At 37.3% G+C, this 23683-nt stretch overlaps 1 protein-coding gene across 1 annotated transcript; it reads right to left on the bottom strand.

The window, feature by feature from the left end:
* Positions 1–130: 130 nt before the first annotated feature.
* Positions 131–18858, bottom strand: LOC132105683 (CCR4-NOT transcription complex subunit 4-like). Its single transcript, XM_059510980.1, has 12 exons — positions 18620–18858; positions 15173–15370; positions 11507–11593; positions 11276–11377; positions 11058–11183; positions 10864–10982; positions 10387–10590; positions 9979–10036; positions 9574–9829; positions 8923–9462; positions 2610–2825; positions 131–548 (listed from the first exon to the last, which is right to left on the bottom strand). The coding sequence occupies exons 1-12, from the start codon at positions 18791–18793 to the stop codon at positions 241–243; spliced, it is 2388 nt and encodes a 795-aa protein (XP_059366963.1). The 5' UTR covers positions 18794–18858; the 3' UTR covers positions 131–240.
* Positions 18859–23683: the final 4825 nt, after the last annotated feature.

Genomic DNA, 23683 nt, shown 5'->3' on the forward strand with positions numbered 1-23683 from the left:
TCATACCTGTTTTTGTTGGGAAAGCTAGAACAGAGCACTTGGGCAACAAGAAAAAAGAAAAAAAAAAAAAAAAAAAAAAAGGACTAAACCAAGAGAAACACAAATCCAGGATAAAAATGAGCACAAGATGAAGAGAGAAAATAATACATAATCTTGTTATTTTGTTAATAGCTTTGTACTGATTTGTCTGCCATGTTTGTCGCCTGTTCTTCGAATAAGGGGAATAGGATTTCACAGTTCCTAATGGCGGTCCATGCCGGCACTCTGTAGCAGATCTGTGGAGGCCTGGGCTGAGGCTCTGAAGGCAGTCTGGAAGCCTGGGGGAGGTGAGTGGAACTGGGTGGCGGGGTTAGCCGTGGTTGGATAAGGGGTCCAGCCGGCTCTGTGGGGGAACTGGGCTCCGAAGGGGCCTCTGTGTGGGGGCTGAGGGGGCACTGTGGAGCCAGTAGGGACATCCATCTCTGTGAGCGCCTGCAAGGATTTGAGCCAGTGTGGAGGATTGTCATCTTGCAGAGAGTCCAGACTGTTGCCTGAGGATGCTGGGATACCTAAAAGTGATAGGAAAAAAAAATACTTTGATTTAATTAAAAAAAGAAATTAATATGTAAAATATAGGTATGCTCTACTTTAAAAAATAATTTGCCAGGTTCTTAGTTACTATTATTTTTTTATTATTAATGGTGGATCCATATGGTTTTAAAAATTTTCTAATTAAATTTTAATCAGAAAATAATTTGTGTGAAATGTGTGCACATCTAAATATTTATGAATGATGATTAAACTATATTTGTTTTTAGGGAGACAATGCATAACATTTCACAATATGGACTAACCTTGCCATGTTATTTATAAAATGTTCAAATTATCTAATATTTGGAGACTTAACCTTAACAGTCATCTCCATAATATAAATTTCTGTGAGATTTTAACAAAATTTACATTAACAAAACTCCTTCCCTGCTTATTTATTATTATTAAACGGATTGTTTTCTTTTAATGAAGATTTTTTTATCCTTCATTATGATACAGTATATGGAGACCCTAACATTTTAATGTTCAGCCAAGCAGAGACTTTTTTAATTTTTTTATTAATATGTCAGAAATTAAAGATGTGATTATCATAGAAGTATATTAAGTCATTATAGGTATGAACCACATAAAATGATAATCAAATGATTCAAACGGTTTCAAAGTTATGAAAAATCCATCAACAGATGGAATTAAATCATTTTAAACATAACAGCATACTGTACTGACCGAGCAACAGTTTGCCTTGTCAACAAATCCACCAATCCTGATGCCAGGTAGGAATCCTTTTATCTTGTATAAGCAACATTATTGAGAACATTCGTAAATAATTGACCCAATGCAATAATGGGATTAATTACATAAGGAAACTGAGCTTTTTTGGGTGCTTTTGCACCACTTAAAACATGCTGGCCTGCTGCGAGCTATTAATTTCAAACCCCCTGTGGATGATGGATGCTGCAGGCAGCTGCTGAGAGCGCCCAGACAATATCCGTGACATCCATTCAGATCGTAACCTCAACCTTAGGGAGCAACAGATAAGACATTGCTATTTCCCTTCAACCCTGGGGAGAAAAATGGCTAAACTTTGCTTGAAGTATTGATTACAAAAATAGCTGCACAATTCTCTATCAAACAGTAGATAAAAATGTAACTAACAATAAGAATGCAGTAAATGTTCACTGCATATTTAACAACTTTGTATACTGATTGTTGACGTATTCTTGCAAGATAATTGATTTAGTCCACATGGATGCTTTTGACTGTCTGAATGTGCAGGAGATCAAATTGATCTGAAATGTTTGCCCTCTTCTATGGCCCTTAAAATGGCTTTACATCGCTGACATTTTTAGAGAAAAGGTTACAGAATAAATGTTTAAAAAGCCTAAATGCATTATTCATTTTAGCTCCCAAAGGCACAATTTGAAAGTGCTTGGTTTTTCCTAAGGTCAGGTAAATTTGTTTCACAGATGCATTTTGTGAATCAGAACCAAACATGTTATTCTATTTTATTCTCACAAAACCAAAAAGATCGAGAAAATTATTCAATATTAAAAGTTAATATTAACATTTACTTAATACTATTAATGTACTATAAAATGTAATAAATGTTCAAATTTTATATTTTTGTATTTTTATGTACATAATATAGATCATTTATAGTCCTAATTTATTAGGTTAATTATGTACTTAAAATGAATAAACGTCAGGTACAATGTAATTATTGTGTTTATGTTGTATTGAAAAAAAACATTTACAGTTATTGGGGTGGTATACGGTTAACATTAGGGATAGGTTTGGTGGTTTGGTTCGGTTTAAGGGGTTGAGGTAGGGTTGACTAATTGTATAGATTTAACTACAGACATTAGTTACATATGTAACTACATGAATGTATTTTTTATATTATTACAATTTAAAAACCATGTATGAGCACAATACGTACATCATATCCATTGATTCATTTAGATGTAAGAACATAGTAGTATAGACACTTAATATAAAGTGGGTCCAATGAGAAAAACAGGAGAAAAGGGAAGGAATTCTTCACAATTCATTTTTTAACAAGGTAATTCAGGCTGTACCGGTGATGATGGCAGGGTCCATCAAGCTGGCTGTGCCGTCCCAGCTAAGGCTGTGTGAGATGCCGCCTGTGTGGTTGGATGAGGAGGAGGAGGATGAAGATGAAGATGAGGAGGAGTTGGGCAGTCCACCAAAGTTGATGTTGATGTTGGGTAAAAGTGCTCTGAGCCCATCTTGCCACTCCTTCACATTTAGACTTTCTACTGAGGTGCCGTTTTCTGTTTGGGAAGGTGATGGTAGGGTATCCAAATGCCCGTGTGCACAAATACACAGAAAAAGACAATCGGGGTGGAGAGAGAGAGAGAGAGAGAGAGAGAGAGAGAGAGAGAGAGAAAGCAATGATCAGTTTCAACATTTTACTTGCACAACACAAAAAAACTGCCAATTTTGAGTGTAAATTTGGTATGATTAGCTGTATATCTGTGACAAAACCAAACAAACATTCAAAAGCAGTTGAACAAAGTGAAACAGAAAAGTATGACAACTTTTTAGTCGGATATGGTCTTAAATGGTGAAAATGACGAAATGTGATGCAATAAAATCAAGTGAATTATTTGATTTATTACTTGCCATATAATGGCTGAAGATTGATTGACAGCCCTAACAAAAACACAATTTAATTGAATTCCCTAAAAATTGAATTTTCATTCAGGATATCACATCGAGAAACAGCATTAATCAAAGCCGGACTGCAGATTAATAGCAGCTACAGTAATGATGATTTATACTGGATTCAGCAAAAACAACAGGTGATCTCTGGCTCCCTTCTGAGTCTACTTGCCCTTACTAATGGAGAAACAATCATTATAAAGCTTTTTAAAGTCCCGTTATTATTCAATTAGTTTCTCATTTATATTTTTTCTATGTCACACTGGAGGGGAGACGTGCAGCTTTAATAATGCAGAGCTTCTTTTGGCTGGACTCAGGCCAAAATAAACATTTTCTTCTCTAATCAGGCCAGTATTCTCCTAAGGTTTGCTTCTGCCCACAGGGAGGGAGAAACCAGGCAGCAAAGATGATGAAGGAGGGAATGGAGAGAAAGAGAGAGAGGGACAAACAAAAAAAGAATTGCAAAGACAGGTGAATGGAGTGAACGAGATAACAACCCTGGCAGGGAAAAAAAAATAGTCTTTAGCCTCTGAGCTTGACTTAAGACTAAGCAAACTTCTCTGGGCACATTCCTCCAACATCAGCTTCCGTCAAAGCCTGGAATTGTGCAAAGAGGTGAAAACACAGGGATAGTGGTGGGGTTTGACAAAAAAATTCAATTAAAGTTGGCTGATTTAATACTAACTGTTGTATTCATTTGAGTACAAATTCATTTATGTGAGAAGAAATGGACTGCAGAGTACTATGACAGATGAGAAACTAGCACAGCAATAAAAGAAACTGATTAGGTGATACAGCGATCAATTTTTGTAGTCATCATAAAATAATATATAATTAACTATTCAGAACCAAGCATCCCAGAATGTTGTCCAATATAAACAAATATAAATTTATATATAATCTGAGATTTTGACCTCATTAGAATAAAGCAGAGAGGTTGGGAAGTTGGATTAATTTTCGCAAATCTATAAATTGTCCTTTTCATTGGTTAAAAACAATGATTTAACACACCCAAATTCAGTTGGCAATACAATTACAGTTAGGTAACTTACAAATATGCATTTCATTTCACCGTATTGGAGTATTCATTAAAAATTAATAAAAATTAATTAAGTAGAACGCTTAGATTAAATTACACTTACTTTTTTTTTTTCATTTTTCCAGTTTCTTTAGTTATTTAAGAATTTAATTAAATTAAATTTCTTGCAATAAACATTTTGAATAAAAATGTTACTTTTTTATTTGAATATGGTCTAATTGTATTACATCATGTGTGATTTTTTTTTTATATAAAAATGAATTCAGAAAATAAAATTCCAGAAGACTAGAGCAAACACCTATATCAGAAAGAAAAAAAAAACAATAGACAAAATATCAAAAAATAAATGTAAAAATGTATGAAATATTGGTAACACTTAACGCTTTTTTGTATAATGCATTATAAAAGTAGTTGTAATGCATTCATTATGCCTTGTAACGCACCTTAACAACCACATTTAATAAATTATAACACATCAATTCATTGTTACACTATGCATTCTAAATTCGGTTGTAATATACAACAAGATATAATGTATTATAAATCACATTATGAATAATTATAATGCATTATACTCTAATAACCCTTTATGATGCATTATACATAAAAGCATTAAAATGTTACACAAATGTTTTTAATATTACAGTCTAACAATAATTTTAGAGTCTAACAATCTACTGTCCCACACTGTAACTGTACTAAGGTAATGCAAGTGTACTACCACCAGCAAAATGGCAGTCTACTGGGACAGCCTGCTGTTAAAAGGTCTTCAGACAATAAAGGAGCATCCGGCCAAGACACCAGACGCACTGATACTGTCAAACAGGTCATGCTTGTAATTTAATTATTTGGCAACGTGGGAATTTAAGGAGCAGACGGAGCTCCCCTCTGACATCCATTTGACAGGAGTTTCTCCTGAGCGTGGGCAAGGGTCGAAACTATGGATGCTGCAAAGTCAGCGATGTGTTTATTACTCCATTAGTCAGTTAAAACCAGACATAATGGATCTCAACTAAGGGGTCAAAGTTTGGCTGGTTAGCAGAGGTCAGAGAGCCCCTGTTGGGAAATGAACTAAATACATCATCTCGAGGCAAAATGCATGTTTCTCCATTGATGATGCTTTGAGTAAACAAGCATATGAATATACAATTCTACCATATTTCATTATATTACAGTAGATGTTTTCCCAGTGACCGTTTCCTTTTCTAACATTCTAACATCAGGCCTCAAACACAGAGGAAGTGACACGTTCACTTGGGAAATGCTGAATTGGTTCTGCAGTCAATACCATCAAACCTGTGCAGAAAAACAAGTCAAGTGTGAGAACGAGCCAATATGAGAATCTAGACACTCAATATTAACACTTGAGGGGGACTGGGCTTCAATAAAACCCCTCTGAAGGAGGGGATAAGATGAATGTGGTGTTGAATAACGTGAATGGGGTGTTCTTTTTAAACCTCTCCACAGTTCTTTCTTCTGATTAGAAAGTGCTCGTCTAGCCGAGTGTGGCAGGCATTAACACAGTCACCCATGTTTGCATTAGCATACGCAGATAAACAAGTGTTGTCGTGTTTTATTTATACGGATGGGACAAAAGCTAAACTCAGAATCTCATCAGCAGAGTGAAGAAACTAAATTTGTCCTGCAGGGCTGTAGAGGGTCTATAGTAGGTCTATCTGCATCATTCAGCTTTCAGTTTTGTGATGAACAATATATCAGTTAGACTGTTGTGTTAATAAAACATTAAATGAACAAGTAACCACTGCAATGTATACCTCACATTACAGCTATTTTTGTATATCATAGTTCAATTCAGAATCTTTTATATACACCACTGTTCAAAAATTTGGGGTTAGTCTTTTTTCTAGTAATTCATTTTTTCTTTCATTATTTTAGTTACACATTTATATTATTTTATTATATTTTTATTAATTAGTTAATATATTTATATTGTTGATATATTTTTATTAAAACATTTTTTACTGTATTTTTGCTTTATTAAATTTTGGTCAAATGTGGTGTCATGACAAAAATCAGGCCATGCTGATATTTGCTGATATTCACTTTAACTTGGAAGATAAAAATGTATTACATATTTTTTCAGTAATTTTTGCATTAATTTAAAGCAAATAAAAATGAGTGACTCAGTAACTGACTGAGTGAATTATTACACTGTGATTTCATGAACACAAATAAAAAATTAATAATAATAATAATAATTAAATAAATAAATACAAAATTAATGAGCAAAGAACAAGCAAAAAAAAAAAAAAAAAAAAAGTCAACCAATCGACTTATATATTTCATTTGCTTAATTCAGGTAATGCTCAATTACATCTAATTCTACATTTTCAATATAGAAGAAATCGATCTCTCACTTAAAACAACCCATCTATCAAGTTATGAGACTGCATGTCTATTTTGGTTCCTCGCCTATTCTTCGTAAATAATGCAACGTCCCCGTCCCAGGTCCTGGGCAGCTGCATCCTCTGGAGGACACCACTGCAAACAGGGAAGACCATTCCTCTCACGGAGAGCCGAGGATTTACGAAACAAATATATAAAACACCCTGCATAGCACAGCAGAGCCAGAAATGGAGCCAGTAGTATTAAAATAAATAAGTCATGCCAGTTATTCGTTGTTTCTATGACTAATGAGCCCTCAGGTCACTTCCAATTTTCATCCCCTTATTTTTACACCATCTGAAATACAAAAAGGAGGCACACTGAGAAACAAACAGCCTGTTAGCAAATGCTACATTTCCACAGCAGTGTCAGCAGATTAGACTTTCACATAAAAAGCCCTAAAGCTAGACCGCAAGGAAACACTTTCTATTTAAATTAACTGAATTTCTGAAAGATCAATTCAGGACGTGCTTGGGGAGTAACTAACTGATGCTACCGACTTAAATAGATTTTTTTTCAGTTGCTTGACAGCAAAAAAAATTCTGAATGCATCTCAAGTTGTCATGGTATCAAACTAAACTGCGGCTGTTTTATGATATTTGATATCTGGTTTGTTTTTCAGCTTGAGTCTCCACTGTTGAGTTCAGGTAAGGGCCTAAGTGAAATGTCAAACTGTAGCCTCTTCCCCGTCTGAGTACTTTCTCTTCAGATGGATAATGCCAGACAGTCTATTTGATATTTTCTTGGGAGATATAGGCTGCTCGCACACCCAGAGCACAAAGAGGAATCTTTGAAAACGTTAATCTTTAAGTTTAGGCTCAGAGTTCAGGTCAGGAAAACCTTTTTGTCTTTTCAAGTCAAACTGAATTAATTATGCTAGACTGACTTTAAATAAAACCCACACTTGGAGATCCACCACATAACAGAAACATAAAATGCTAAAGGTAAGAAAAAAAAGTGGGCTGGCCCATCATGCATTACGCAAAATAGCAGTTCTGTCATGAAGATGTCCTCAGGGGATGATGATTATATGCTGTACAATTTGTATCAGCACTAAATGTGACAGCAGTCTCACTGCTATACTTCAAATCATGAGGTTTCATTCCATGAGAGAGCCCTCGGCAATCACCAGAATCTTCTATGAAGGAGCTCTGATGACGTACATTTCTGCATGCTATCAAAACAGCACCACACTGCCCTCCAGTGACTGAGTTTGCAATGACAGTTACCCACAATGCAAACACATACGTTGTAAATTACATGTAATTCCATTGAAAAAATATTTGTATTCACTTTTTATTAATAATTAAAAATATATATTGACATTTATATTTTGATTAAATATTTTGTTAAATGAGATGTACATTTAAGCAATTTATTCCTAATGTTTGTGTATATATATATATATATATATATATATATATATATATATATACACACACACACACACACACACACACACACACACACACAAGCATACATATATATACACACACACACACACACACACACACATCAATATCACTGTAGGGTAGCTTTTGGCATCTTGTACATAACTCATAACAAAGATGACAATGAAACTTAACAATAACTTAAGAAAAATTACTATGAAAGGGTGTGTATTATTAGGCTAAGTTTTTATATTCATAACAAAAGCATTACTTGGATCTTTAGATACATTCTCTAGATTGTTTTAATTGTTTTGTGTAAGAGGGTGCATGTTATTTTGCTATGACTTATGCAGTGCTCATTAAATTTGAATGATAGTAGAATTTTGGCAAAACATAAAATGAAAAAAAAAATTGTTCTATTAATATTTAGTTAAATAAGAGATTACTCTATTTGAGTGTAATAGTCATTTGGTAATAAAAATGATATTATAATTTAATAAAAAAGGTTTGTCCATGTCCCTTGAATGGTTGTCCACGCCTTTAATAAAAGGCCATCCCCTTTAGTGACATCAGGACAACAGATGTTTTGTCTCTTCAATGGCAGGAATTTTAACAGTAAGTTGGTGACTTTCAAATTGACAAATTTTCTTCATCTGAGTTTGCTTACTTGCTTTGCCAAAAAGTTTAACATGTCCACCCTGTCTGCATAAAATATGCCAGAAGTGATTAGAATTATCTAAAAACAATGTGTGGGAATTCAGCTAATAGGTTTCAATAGTACTTCAGTGTCCACTTTTTATGACATGACAAAGCGAGTGGGAAATTAAAACCAAAATTTTTGAACTTTGAGATAGATAGGTTTGCACTAACCTGTCATATGAATACCTCCGAACCCCGTTTTGTGATGAAGTTGCTGTTGTGGTGCCAAGTTCAAGTCCAAAAAGCTGCTGTGCTGTGCAGCAGAAGAAGGGGCTCCAGTGTGATTCAAGTGCGGGAGGTTATTGCGCATGTGCATGCCCATCCAACTGTGGCGAGAGGTCTGTGTCTGCCCGGGAAAGCTGAAGGAGTTGTAGACAGTGCGGTGTGGGTGATGGGAGAAGCCCCGTGAGGGCAAGCTGGAGATTGGGGCGAAGTTTGAGGACGTGGGGGGCTGAAGTGGGCCTTTCATTGAAGGGGCGTTGTGGAGTGGGCTGAGTAAAGGCCCGTGGGGGAAGACTGGCACTGATTTTGTGCCGGTCATGGGTAAGGAGGCTTTGTCTTGCACTGAGAGCTCTTTTTCTATTAGGTCAGCCAGTGCCTTACGGGTGACGTCAAATGGGTCAAAGCCGAGGTCGTCATCCTGTTGCTTGGCCGAAGAACCGAAACCGAAGGCCGCTTGCCAGTCCGTAGAGGACGACACTGGTATGGTATCTGTCAGAATGAAGAAGGAGAATTGTACATTTTATACGTGTAATGTGGTGCTTTTTGTGGAGCAAATAATATTTGGCCCTTGAGATGCAAAGTCTAAATGTGTCCAGGTACCTGACGTGAAGAGACTCTGTGGTTCTGGGGCAGTGGGCCAATCGGAGTTGCTGTGAAGGGAACTGGAAAAGCCGGACAGGCCACTGGGGATGGGATTGGGGTGTCGGAAGTTGCTGTTGTCTGAAAAGAGCGATTGTGACTCGGCTGCTGCTCCCTCAAAAGGTGACCGTTCTGTCAGCCCTGCTACACAGACAGGCACCACTAGAGATGGCTTGGACAGGCCTGGAGGCGGCGATGGAGAGTCATTGCCAGAAATCTGGAGGATTTAGTAAGAGAGGCAGGACGTGTGTTTTTATCTCATGTTAAAACATTACCTGTTCTATTTAAAGAAAAGTGATTTAGATAAGTGTACAGCATTCCATTCAGAAAAGTAAATAATGATCAGCAGTGTGATCCTGAACTTACTTGCTGTGATGTTTCGCCATTACTTATACCGATGCAATCTGAAGGCTTGTTATTTGGGCTTCAGGGAAAATAAGACAAACTTGAATCAATTAATTCATGTACTATATGAATATACTGTATAACACAAATTAAACTGTATTAAAAAAAAAAGTTTTCATTAAAACAAAATTGACAGCATTAAGCTAATGTTTGGAAGAAAATGTCCTAAACTGTCACAAGAAAAGAAAAGAAATTTCACAAATAAAGTTACTTTAGTGCATTTTGTGCTTCCAGAGAATTTAGTTTATATCGTTACCATCCAACAATACCCTGAACCCTTCAGAAAACATTATGAAGTTTTTCAAATAATTTGGCAAAGAAAAAATGGCTGAGAATATGGCACTAGGCAGAAGTACACAGGCTGGCTACCTGCCAGAGTCACAGTTTGATGTGAAGGGGGGCAGGCCAGTGATGGAGCCAAGGCCGAGCTCTGTGTCCGGACCGTCTGAAGTCATGTTTTCAGAGTCGGAGCTGCCATCTAGGGACGGGGTCTCATGGTGTTCTGGAAGTCCATTGGGCATCTTTCCTGTGGTTTGTATCGAAGGCCAAGCATCTTTGTTGTTACTGTTGGAACTGGGGAATATGAAATGAAACTTTAAATATGATAGAAGCATTAAAAGTAAAGGAGGAACACACCAACAATGTTTGCATATTCATTATTGACATTTTGATGCTTAATGAAAGTATAAATGAACAAAGCATAATAAAATTAATTTTAATTATATCTTCACTACTCATAATTATAGTTTTCTGTACAACTCTGAATAATAAAGTCATCAAAAATATGAAAATCTATAAACAGGTTTTTAATTGGAGCGTGTGTGAAAGGTATGATTCAGCACAAACCTCTGTGATGTGCCTGATTTGCCCTTTGTCTTCTCCCCCGTCGAGCTCTGCAGGAAGTTGGGGTTTGTTTTGTAGAGGTCCTGTAAGAGTTTCTGTTCATATTCCTGATGTTTCCCTGCCTGCAATGTCAAATGTTAGGAGCTCAGATGCAAGACTGTCAATCTCAGTAAAGCAGTTCCAAACTGCAACGTTACCTGCATTTCTTCTTTTGTGAAACTAGCAGCTTCGTCTCCCAGCTCGTGAAGATACATACAGTCTGGTTTGGGGCACTGCATGCTTTTTAGAAAATAACTGCAGTATTTTGTTGTACCTAAAGAAGCCTGCATGAGAAAGGCATATTTAGATCATGCACATTGCAAGTAACTAACCTCTCATATAACATCAGACTGTTTTTGTCCCAAGTTTTCATTACCTTAAGTGTTCTTCCATCTACTACAACATTGTTAACACACTGTATGGCTCTGAGGGCATCTTCTGATCGAATGTAAGTGACGTAAGCACTGGCGCTAGGACCCTGGGGACGAATATCAAAACATATTAGATGACTAAATCAGAATGAGCAAATCAGTACAAATGGCAGGACATGTATGCTAAATATTTGCTTGTTTTAATCATTTGAGCCGACACCAGGCCAGCTGCTCACCTGCGAGCCAGCATATGAAGTGCTGTTATTGATGACCACCTTATGGATCTTCCCAAATTTCCCGAAGTACTCCGGCCTTTTTAAGACCTGCAATCCGACATCAATAATATATTTAAAAACACCTGATTGCTATTCGCAGATCATCAACAGCACATGCAAATGCAGTTTGTTTAGTCGAGTCACACAGGGAGAGAGCACACCTTATTATCATGATTCATTGGAAGGATATGACTCAATCTTCATTTATTATATGAGAAAGGCATATGAAACCTAGGTTAGGAACTAAATATACCCCATCAGCACTGTGGCAAATATTATTTCACTATTTAAACTTCACCAAAGATCGTTCCTACTCATAAAATCTTACATAAATAGACCATTTTACACAAAGCTTTTGCGGATGGATTTGCGTGAATGACGTACTGTATTGAGAACCGATGACCTAAACACTATCAACAGGATGTCCACAATGTTCAGCCAAATCCACAGTGAAAACGAAGTGTGGCACACAAGTAGGTCTCTGGCGGGAGACTGACAGTTCATTGGCGGAGGGCTTTGCCTCAACGGCATGGCGCTTTTGAGATTCTGGTCACTCATGAACTGTGAAAGCAGCCCGGATGTTTCTTTGCAGTCTTTGTTCGAGTGTAGCGGCCTCACTTGCTTTCAGTTTTTTGTTCTTTTTCACAGCCTCAGTGTGAAATGAATGAAGGCACAGAGACTGAAAAGTGAAGGGATGATCGGTATGAAAGAAAATTCAGGCAGATGAGCCGCATAAAAACATTGTCACAATGTTAATTTGATGTTTTTAAAGCTTCGTGCTTCTCATCTCATTCGAACGCTCTTGAATTTAGAAGACATGTTCTCACTCTCTTGGTTTTTCACACTGAATAATTTGTTCTCTGCTGATATCTATTCAGAGTACATAACGTCAGCTGTGATGGCAAATAGAGGGAGAGAAAGAGCGTCAGAGAGAAGGGAGCGAAAAGAGATTGAAAGCTGTTTTCGTGGGCTGGTTATGCAGGCTAAGTGCAGCTGGTGGGCAGGTAGCTTTCATTTCCCAGGAAACCATTTATGGTCTCTTTTTTCCATTTAATGATATGTGGCACAAAATCAAATCTACACATCTTCAAGGAGTTTCATGCAGCCAGATGGAAGTGATCCTGTACAATATGCCAAAGAGATACCATAATAATGGAGAATAGTAGCATCAAAAAGAATGCTTTTTCATATCTGAAAAACAATGTAGTCCGTGAGATTCCACAATGCATATTTTAACTAGGGATGGGCGTTTTCCACAAATATCACATTCGAATATTTGAGCTCACAAAAAACAAATATTCGAATATTCGTTTATTTAAATTAAGTTTAATGAGTCAGACGTTATTTTTCAGCAACATTTGTTTTCGTCATTTTGAACAAGCTTACAATAAGCTTGAACATTACACATCATGTTTTGTAGCTGAAAACCTTTAACAATGCGTGCAAACAAACAAAAGTACAGATTAAAAGCAAAAAAAAAAAAGTGAACAAAGAAAAAACGTAAAGCAGCCTGCAGCAATTAGGCTATTGTACAGAATGTAGGCTAGCTTACACTTAACTTTTAAACTGTCAGCAAATCTTTTTTTCTTTTTTTCTATTGTTTCAAATGTTCTTGTTAAGAAATACGGGCATGTAAACATGATTGGGGTAAAGTCGGCTCCTTAGTCTGTTAACAATAAGGCCGGCCGCGGAGAAAACGCGCTCTGACGCACAGACGTTGGCGGGACTCACAAATAACGGGGTGCTAAGCGAATACGTTTTGTGAAGCGCTTCGTGTTTTCGTTTCACCACTGAATGGGATCCTCATCTGGTGGATTACATGGCTCCAGCAAGAACTGTTCCCACTCGTCTCGGCTGGACTCTCTGTGATCATCGCTGGAGAACTGGCTCAGCCTTTTCCGACAAGTGGGCATTGCATCCTCTTCATCGTGTCGACTGCATCCGCACCACTCTAATCAAGGAAAATGTTCTGATAATGTTCAAAAAAGTTTTTTTTTTTCTTACTTCTCTCATGTTTTCATCGAGAAACCTGAGATGTTTGTGCTCATAATAGAAGCGACGCGGTCGCAATGCGCACGCGGTGCGACGCGGTCCCGTTTTTTCCAGGCGCGTCCGCACAGCATCGAGTTAAAAACATCTCAACTTTCAGAATGCCACAAGCGCACCGCAGGTCATGTGACAAGAACTAAACATTCAGCTTCATCCTTTCCTGTAACAACGTTGAAAGCTCAGCCAAGATGAAGGAACAGCTGATCATGGCTGTATATGGATTGCTATTTTGAAATAAATTTAGTAGCAGAGCTACTGAAAGCGATTTTTTTTGTGCTGCAAATCCATTTATCCTTTGCCGAAATTTCCGCGTCTTCATGGAGAGAACGCGTCGCCTCAGGAGCGCTTCTGCCCGAGCGCTTTGGAAAGAAGGAGAAAGCGGCGCGCATAGCCTTTCCCACGCCTTATTAGGCGCGATATGTGAATGGCCCCTTAATCATTCATTAATTATTTTTTGCTTGCATACACCTTCAAATATGCCGTGGAGAATCACAGAAAGTGACCAAATTAGGTTTTATTGTGAACTTTTTTTTTTTTTTTTTTGCGAAATTCGAATATCATTTTTATTTATCGAATAATTAGAGCAGAACGAATATTCAAATGTTCGACTATCCGTGAACATCCCTAATTTTTACATTGACACCAGTAACTACAAGGAGTTGACCAATATAGCAGCCGATATTTGACATTTTTCACTTATCAGCATAAATCAATAAGTGTCATAAGCAGGACTGAGAAGAGAGCACAGGAGCTCCTTTTCTTTGTCTTCATTAGTTGACTGTTTTAACAGTTCAATCAAATAAATATAAAGGCTATAATGCTTCTTAACCACATCAACTCTGGGGACCCACCGGTGGGTCCAATATTGCATATGCCTAATTCTCAAAAAATCAAAATAACAGCTGAAGTGGTTAATATACTGTCAACATTCAGAAAATATGCATTTATACGTCATTCACTGTGTGTACAATTGTCAATGAATTGTCGTTAATATGATTACCAGTGCACACATTCACAATTTATTTATATTGAAAAAAATACTATATCAGGATTGCAAAATCAAAAAGCGTATAACAGTTTATTTAGTTCAAATTATTATTTTTAATTGATTTCTTTTTAAATGATTTATTTTGGATTTTTGAGTTTTTTTTTTTGAGTTATTTACTAACTTTAAATGAAAGTATGATACCTATACGGGTCTACTACTAGTAACTACTTGATTAGAGTCAGAATAAGATTATAAATCCTGTGAGTCACAAAAGGATATGAACTCTAAAAAAGTACTTTAATGTTCTCAGGAATGTTTTAGCAGCTGGGACAAATGCTCCTTACCTAAACCACCATTTCTTAACAATTAAGATATGGATAAGACCTTAATGGGACAGAAAAATTTGTTCTTTTTCATATCTTGTTTGCACTGGAACTTTTATAAACCACAGAAACCAAGTGTGAGTGAATTTTGAGAGCTCAATACCAAATACCACCAAGATGAATATCAAGCTTCAGTGCAATGGAGTCATTTATCTTGAGTGTGAGGAACATCAGTTACACAGAGGTCGGTGTGTTTTGCTAAATCACCTCGGGATCAGCGAGTCGTTGTGAAAGGCCCACCACAAACACCAGGTTTCTCTGGACGACTCGCACACTGGAGAGGTGCTTGCGGTTCTCTGTGATCTTCTGCTTCCGCTCATTCTGCTTCTGCTTCTTCTCATTCTTTATCCTCTGAAGTTCCTCTTGAGAGAGAGGTTTGTAGACCGCAGGGTCTTCTGGATAGGGCTAAACCAAACAGAAGATCTTAAATGTTACATGCAATAATTTTTGAAGTGGGTGATTCACTAAATGATTAATAAAATAATTTGACCATATCAGCATCAAATGGTAAAAATATTCAAATAATAAAAAAATATAAATTAAATATTCAAATAAACAACTTAAATTTTGAATCAAAATCTTTTTGTTTAATATTTTATAGCAACGGAAATAATTTTCCCAGGTGAAAATTGTTTATACAATATATCGATGCATTTTAACAAACAGCAATATTTTAACACAAATACACCAAAATTCACATAAAGAGCCGTCAAATCAAATGCATTCACCCAAACTTCCATTTACAGGGGTTAAAGTGGAAAAAAATCCTGAGCCTGAACTTTTTTTTTGGGGGGGGGGGGTGGCGGGGGGGGTGTTTGGAGAGAAACTCCACAGACAGACTTAATTCAAATATTGACGATAGTAACAAAAATACAGTAACGAGCTTAAAGTGCTTAGAAAATGGTAAACAGACTGAGATAGACATGAATCTCTTCAATGATTATGTTTGGCACCATTTATTTAAAAGTACTATGTCAAATAAAGTGTTTTCTTCTAAACAATAACAAGTGCTTAAAGTGCTTAAATAATTAAGTGCTCAAAGTGCTAAAGAACTGAACTGCTAAACTGAAGATTGGAAGTGAAATCAAGGCTATTATCACTTTTTTTTCTGGGATGTAACTCGCATGTTGATTTGAAACCAACAGTCAAGTGAACGCTTTTTTTTGTCTTCTGCCAGTTTTCTACACAGGGTGACCAGTGGCTGCGAAATTCTGAATGACAAATCATTTTCTGCTATAAATGTGCACACACATGGTCAGTCATAGACAACGGTGTGTCAGCTAATAGTTGCTCCCGGCTATAGAGACCTGAACTAGAAACAAATAGACCTTAGTTTATAATAAAATTAAATAGACTTTGCGGAATGGGAGGATGCGGATGATACCATAGACAGCGACGCGTAATTCGATTCCGAAATAGCGATATATTTAAATGTCAAATTGGATGGATTAGAAGCAAACAGACCGGATGATGTCCTTCAGTGGTGGAAAAGACGAATTTTCGAGATTAAGCAAACACGCCATGTACTTTGCATTCCAGCTAGCGCACCATCGGAGAGGGCTTTCAGTATTTGCGGTCGCATACTGGAGCAGAGACGGATTAAACTGAAGCTCTCAACAGAGAACGACATGATATTCCTGCATGGGCACATTAAGTAGTCGTACAGTTTTTTTTAGTCAATTCAGTTTATTTTTATTTATTTATTTAGCTTAATATTTAAAATTGGTCTATTTTGTTATTGAGGAATAAGGATATTTTTTGTTAAATGTTTGAATGAATTGCTCAGGCCCCATAAACTACTTTTCCTTTGAAACTGAAATAAATCCAGGTTTATTATTATTATATAATTTATAAGGCTATATAGCCTAATTATTATAGGTAGGCCTATATATTTTTTTTATTTACGTTTCTTACTTTTTTTACTGTATATGTTCTAAGTTCCTTGTTCATGTTCATACTTTTAATTAAACGCAAATAAAACGAAACATTTGTTTATTTTCCGTTTCTTTTAAAATTTATATTCAACAGGGGAGCAAGTGAAAAAATAACAGTAGCAGGCAGAATATGCAATGTATTAAAAAAGAAAAGAAAAACTACTGTAGGCTATACGTTTATCCGCAGGATTTTGCGGGCGGGAGCGGGACGAAACTTTATTGTTTGCGGCCGGGAGCGGGAGAAAATAACATATTTTTGCAGGAGCGGGACGGAAAAATCCCTCCCGCGCAGGTCTCTACTCCCAGCAACGTCGTGGTAAGCTTGAGTGCACGGGCAGCGGCTCTATGACCGGAGTCTGGTGCTGCTTTCCAGGCAGGTTTTAGCTCGCAAGTCACTATTTCAAACCACGACTAATGACTTTTGACTTCTGAGCGCAGGGAAATTTAGCTAGATTATTAATTTTATTGCAACGTTACATTGTCCTAAAATCAATTTTTCAACGTGTACCACTTGCATAAACACTGGCTGTTGTTTCGCGTGCTGTGTGACGTCAGAACTCGGAGTACATCGATCTAGTACAAGTTCACGGGTGGGAAGTCACGGGTTTGACTGCCGTTCCAGTGCACTTTCACAGGTTTAAGGTTGGAAAAACACGGGTTACGGGTTGCCTGGAACGCGACATAAATCATAACTAGCAAGCACTTTCTTACCGCTGCTGGCATACAGTAGCTTCCTCGAGCAAATCATGCAGAAACAAGCCCCGGGCTCTCTCAGTTTCTTGCATCAACTGCCAAAAAGCGCCATTTATTTTTGAGTCCTTTATCTATTGCTAGGAGTCTAGGACATCATCCCCAGGCTTCATAAACTTGCGCTCCATTTTTGTTTTCTCGGACAACGCTAACGTGACATTGATGCATGGGCGTCAATCATCCTTAACGCCCTTCTCTGCTTCTGATAGGCTTGTAACATTAGTTAAAGCTGCGTTCCTCTCATATGATTGGTATAAGAAATAAATTGGCTCGAAAATATTAAACTGCATGCGCAGGCTCTCAAATATTATATTATTTTTTTTCCCTCACGGCCACACGCCGGAGATCCGGCACGGTGCCGGAATACTTTAAGCCCTGCATTTAATAATATAAGGCCTTCAATTAAAAAAATACATTTTAATATGACACTGATTAAGGATTGCCTGGGATCATCTCAAAGACAAACAACTGGAATGAAGACCATAATATTGTATGACATATGCTGCAAATTAGGACTAAGGAGCTGCAGTAAACTGGCCACTACAAGGACTGACTTAAGTGGTTGTCTGGGTGCATTTAGAAAAAGAACACAAGAACTGGAGGTCTGTTGAGCTGCACTTGTTCCCTCCACACAGCTGTACAGCAATGATAAAAATCACACAGACCCTGAGGCAACAGGAGGAGCGTGAATTATTCCAGCAAAGCTCCCTGAGATGCTGAAAGCTCTAGCCATTAAAACTCATCTTCTTGAGCTCCCCAATAGAGCAGTTTCTTAGAAATAAATTAAAGTGTCAAAGGTTCCTTGGGTTAAGACCGTATGAATGCAATCAAGTGGTAAAGCCCAAATTGCAACATGTAAAACTAGATCTGATTTTAGTTTACAGGCCTAATAACTTGCATAGCTTAATATAACTAATCAAGAATGATTCTATCCAAATTGGTTTGAGTACTGTATTGGCTCGTTGGTTACCTTTCTGCAGGCTGGGCAGAGGCCGTTCTCATCTGTGCGTATGCGATGCCAGCAGAAGCGGCAGATCTGATAGCCGCAGGTGCAAGGGAAGAAGTTGACGTCGTCAATTTCCAATGGTTCCAAGCACAGTGGGCACTCCATGGGGTCCTCCTTCACCTCAGGGCTGCGGGACATCCTATGGCACGGCACGGAGAAAAGAGCGGGGTGTTCTCACAGTTTAGAGGCAGAGCTGATGAGAAAGGAAAAATAGTACTTTTTTTAATACATTTACATTTTTTAAAATGCTATTTTTACAAATACTTTAATATGAATATCAGTTTTTAATAAGTTTACATTTCTTATATAATTGTAATAAAATATAATAATGTTATAATAATGTATTTGTTTTTAAATGCCAAAAATTGTTTAGAAATGCAGCCAATATCTACAAAAATCTTATTTCTTTCCAACAGTGCATAATCTTCAGATGCAAGACAGAATTAGGCTCATATCACTCAAATGGTCTCAAAGCACACTAGAGGTTGCAACAGAGAGCCAATAATGAGACTGCTACTAGTAAGAGTGTTTGTGTGTGTGGGAGGAGTTTAAAACTCAAGTCAAGAGAAGTATTGAAGGCATAATTGGAATCGACAAGCCCAAACACCCACACAAGCAATTGCAACAGTTTCAATAACAAGTATGCATGTCCTCTAGGGATCATCCAGTGAACTGGTTGTCTTATTGTGTAGGTGCAAATTCAGCAATTACAGAATATGAGGTTTTGGACCCTCATATGGAACACAGATTCGTGGGCTCATGACAAGGTTTGCATCTTGAATGTAGGATGCATTGGTTGAAAAGCAATAGGAGGTCTCTGTGGAGTTATGGAGAAGGAATGTGACTGCTAGCATCTTCATTTAAAAGCCTACTGAAAAATAATGTCAGATAAAAAATGGGGTTTAATTAGTTTAATTTAGCAGGGGGCAAGATAACAGCTAATACAAGCTAATTTACATCTTCGTTGCAATCGTTTTCCTTTGGTCCATATGTGTTGTCATGTTCTGATTTAATGACTTAGAAGTAGTACTGAAACCCATCTGAATAAACAACATGGGTGAGCACAAATACAACATTTTGGCCGAGACAGTTCCGCTCTCTGGTGACACTTCCCCACGAGGTTCATTTATCAAACAATGGTCTGAACGAAGCTCCCAAATGGGAACAAACACAGGACAGCCTAGTGTGCATTAACAAATGAACCAAAATATGAAGCTTCCATGGAGTGATTCATCTGTCACATTAAACAACTGGTAAAAAACATTGCAGAACCAGCAATATCTTCTAAACTATAAGGGAAACAACCAGATTTTATGATATTAGCCTCATATTTGTAGTTCCTGTTTTAAGCAGGGGGAGGGACATTCTAGAGAGCATTTGATTAGCCAAAAATAATCAAAACTGTTTGTATGTTTTCCCAGGAAAATTCAGCTACAGTATATGCACAATGTTTTTTTTGGCCATCCTTATTGCTGAGCCCGGAGTACAAAATACACAAAACATTGTGGTAAGTAATTTTTTTAAAATACTTTTGTACACAAAGGGCACATTGAATTGATCAAACTTACAGTAAAGACTATTATAAAGTTATAAAAGATTTATCTTTTAAATAGATGCTGCTCTTTTGAACTTTCTATTCATCAAAGAAGCTTAAGTCTTTCTGAAAGATCAAGTCACACTGAAGTGTAATGTATTCTGCTTTGCCATTACATTAATAATTTACATTTTAAAATTTATTTAAACAGAAAACATTTTAAAATTGCAATAATATTTCACAAAACTACTGTTTTACTGCATTTCTGATCAATTAAATGCAGCCTCGTTGAGCATAAGATACTTTATTTTTTTTATCTTACTGACCCAACCTTTCAAACAGTGTTGTATGTATACAGCCTCATAGCTAGCACATGCAGAATAAAAGCCAACAAAGCTCCAATTGTCATTTCATGGGGTCTTATGGTCATTGTCAGTAGCGGAAACACCAGGAGCGGTCTAAAAATATCCCATCCTGGCCAGGCAGTGTACAGCAGGAGGAGTCAGTCCCTTGAATCTCCCTTTAAAAGGGAAATGCTGATTGAACACAGGGGGCGGTCTGCACTACATGTAGGGTAATCAGCAGTTCCTCGGATCGACAAGGTCTCACCCCAGCTAGTAAGGGGGGAGGTAGGGAAATTGCAAAGCACAGTCTCCTTAACATGCCAATATGGAATTAGAAACAGGGTGTGAAGGTTTTTTTTGCTGGCCCCGGGGCCAGGACTGTATGGAGAAGGAATTCCCACTGTCGGTGAGGATGGGATTCCTTCCCAGCAGAGGCGGATATCAGCTCTGGGTAATGAAAGCTTTCTGCTGGCCGTTGCTGGGGATGGGGCATAACAAACATTTAACCATCATTCTTGTAAAAAAAAAAAACATTTAATTCCAACACAATGATTATAAATCCCCATGACACACTCAAGCTGTGTGGGGTTTGAGACCCTCTGGCATCTAATATCACATGCACATGTTGTGAAAGAAAGATGCGTAATGTGGAATGAAATGGGGCAATAAAAGTCACAAGATGACCTTTAAAATTAAGACATAAATGCTGAGCAAAAGGTCTCGTCTCTGATTATCACAATGCACTTCCAATGTAAATGCAAATCTGGATTAAACTAAACTGAAATCAGTATGCTTACATTGAGCAATAAAGCCAGAATCACCCATGAATTACTTTGGAGCAGAGACGGTAACAAACATGTTTGCAATGTGAGTTTTGGCGACTGTACATGTTTTTGTGTATACATAAACCCAGAGTAGCTTGGGAGATGAACAATAAGTGGACGAAACCTCAAACCTCACTGAGATGCTACGGCATACCTATTTAAAGCAGAAAAACTGAATAAAGTTAATATCTGATAGGTCACTTGCAGTACTAATAACTTTGAGCATGCATGTTTGATTCAGAAAACTTTCGACATAACCTTAAATAGAAAGCCAACTTTGCAAATACAAAAACAATGCAGATCTGAAGGACATTGTGCCATCTAGAAATAAAAATGGAAGGCTTCCGCAACATTTTATGACAAAACATCAATAACCACACTAAAGGCCACACCAAAGGATGAGATTAACAACACATGTGCCAACACTGAATACAGCAAATTGAAGGTCTGTGTTTTTTTGGGCTTAGAAAATGTGGTCAAAATGCCATTACCTTCAATGGAAAGTCAACATCTGAATCCACAATAACAGCACAAATCTCAGGAACAGTCTGTCATCTACAAACAAAATTGAGGGGCTTCATAACACTTTATGACAAAACTGCAACTTAAAACAAAAATCACAATCTTAAGGCTTAAAGTTGGTCTTAGAAAGTCTTTGGCAGCATTCTGAAAGTGTTTCTGCAACAGGCAGATAACTTCATGTGCAAGTCAAAAGGAAGGTGTGCATTTTAAATGGGCTTTGATGGATGGTGATGGTAACGTGCAGTTATATCAAGTCAAGTCACACTACACCAATTCAATTAAACATCCTAATACACAACCACAAACAAATGTCAACTACACACTGCTACACATTAAGACAGACTGAATTCAAAACATCATGATGTTAAATTTATAGTCACAGGCTGTAAAAGCTGCCTTTTGCTCTGACAAATGTATGCAGTATGGTGACAATTAGTAAAAAGATGGACAGTTTTCTCAGCTGGCATCATTCTGATGTCACAGAAGAGCATAGCTGAAATTATTATCTGAGTGGGAGTCGTGTCCATTTGTGGGCTGCTCTTCATGAACAGATGGAAGAGGCATCGGCAAGGAATGAAAGAAAAGCTATTCTGGGCAGACAGAAGTAAGGCACTAAAAATGATAAATGTAACACAAAAGGTATCCATTTTCGAACATATCTGCAATAGCCAATAGTCGAGAAAAAAAAAGCATGGTTATCGAACACAACTAAACAGCTTTAGTCACAAAACAGCCGATCTTTGCATATCTCATTAAAGCTGAAATTAAAAGGCTTTTTTCCTGTCCCGCCTGGATTGTAGCAGACCCGATCAAACTGAATGTAAAAGGTGCAAATGAACTTTTTCAACCAACTATAAAAACAGAGTACTACTTCTATGCAACTGAACACCAAGGCAGATGTCCATTCAGAACAGGATCATATAGCACCGGTGACCCTTGCCAGAAAATTGTCTCTCAAACATTGTGTCTGGCACAAACAATGCCTGACGGTGCACTGGAACTGGGCCTAGACAGTCCACTTGAAAACCACCTGTTATCGCTCACAAAGCACAATACAAGCAAAACTCTCTAACGTTACCCTTTTACAAGGATCTTTATATAGAATAATATGCATAAATATAACTGGCAAACCTTCAGTTTATTTAAATCTTAGTTGTCATGCAACAAAGTAAAGCGTTTAAGAAAAAAAGTTCACCCCAAAACTGAATGGAACCGAATGGACAGTCTCAGCCATTTATCTTGGTCAAATCTTATTTTGTGGTTCACTGAAGAAAGAAATAAGGGTTTGGAATAACATGATCACGTTTGCATTTCTGGCTCGTTTATTCCTTTAAAAATATGCTCACATCTAAAAGACAAAAATGCAGAGGGTAAGCTCAAAAGGCTCACTGCTGACAACAGTATTAATGGTGCATACTCAACAGAAACAATGTTGCAGCCAAACACAAAACCCTCAGAACCCTCTTCTGAGAGACACTGACTTCATATCATTTCTTGTGGAAAGGAGGACAGGTGCTTTTGGCCCATGAAAACCTGTAGGAAGCACCTCCTGTCAGTGGGCTGCCTATTGAAACAAGCGCCACACACAATAATAAAGGGTGTGGACAAAAATAATAAAATAAACTGCAGCAACGGAGCTATGTCAATATAACAGAAATATCAGACGTCATACCTTTAAAATTATTTATGCTCAGAAAAAAACTGCAACTTCCTACTCAAATAACAAGGAAATTCCCTCTGTCAAAGTAACATATGTACAGAAATGAAATGTGTTTCCTTGTTACGTTAATGCCTTTGAGTAATC

This window comes from Carassius carassius, chromosome 26 (genome assembly GCF_963082965.1).
Source record: "Carassius carassius chromosome 26, fCarCar2.1, whole genome shotgun sequence".
NCBI lineage: Eukaryota > Metazoa > Chordata > Actinopteri > Cypriniformes > Cyprinidae > Carassius > Carassius carassius.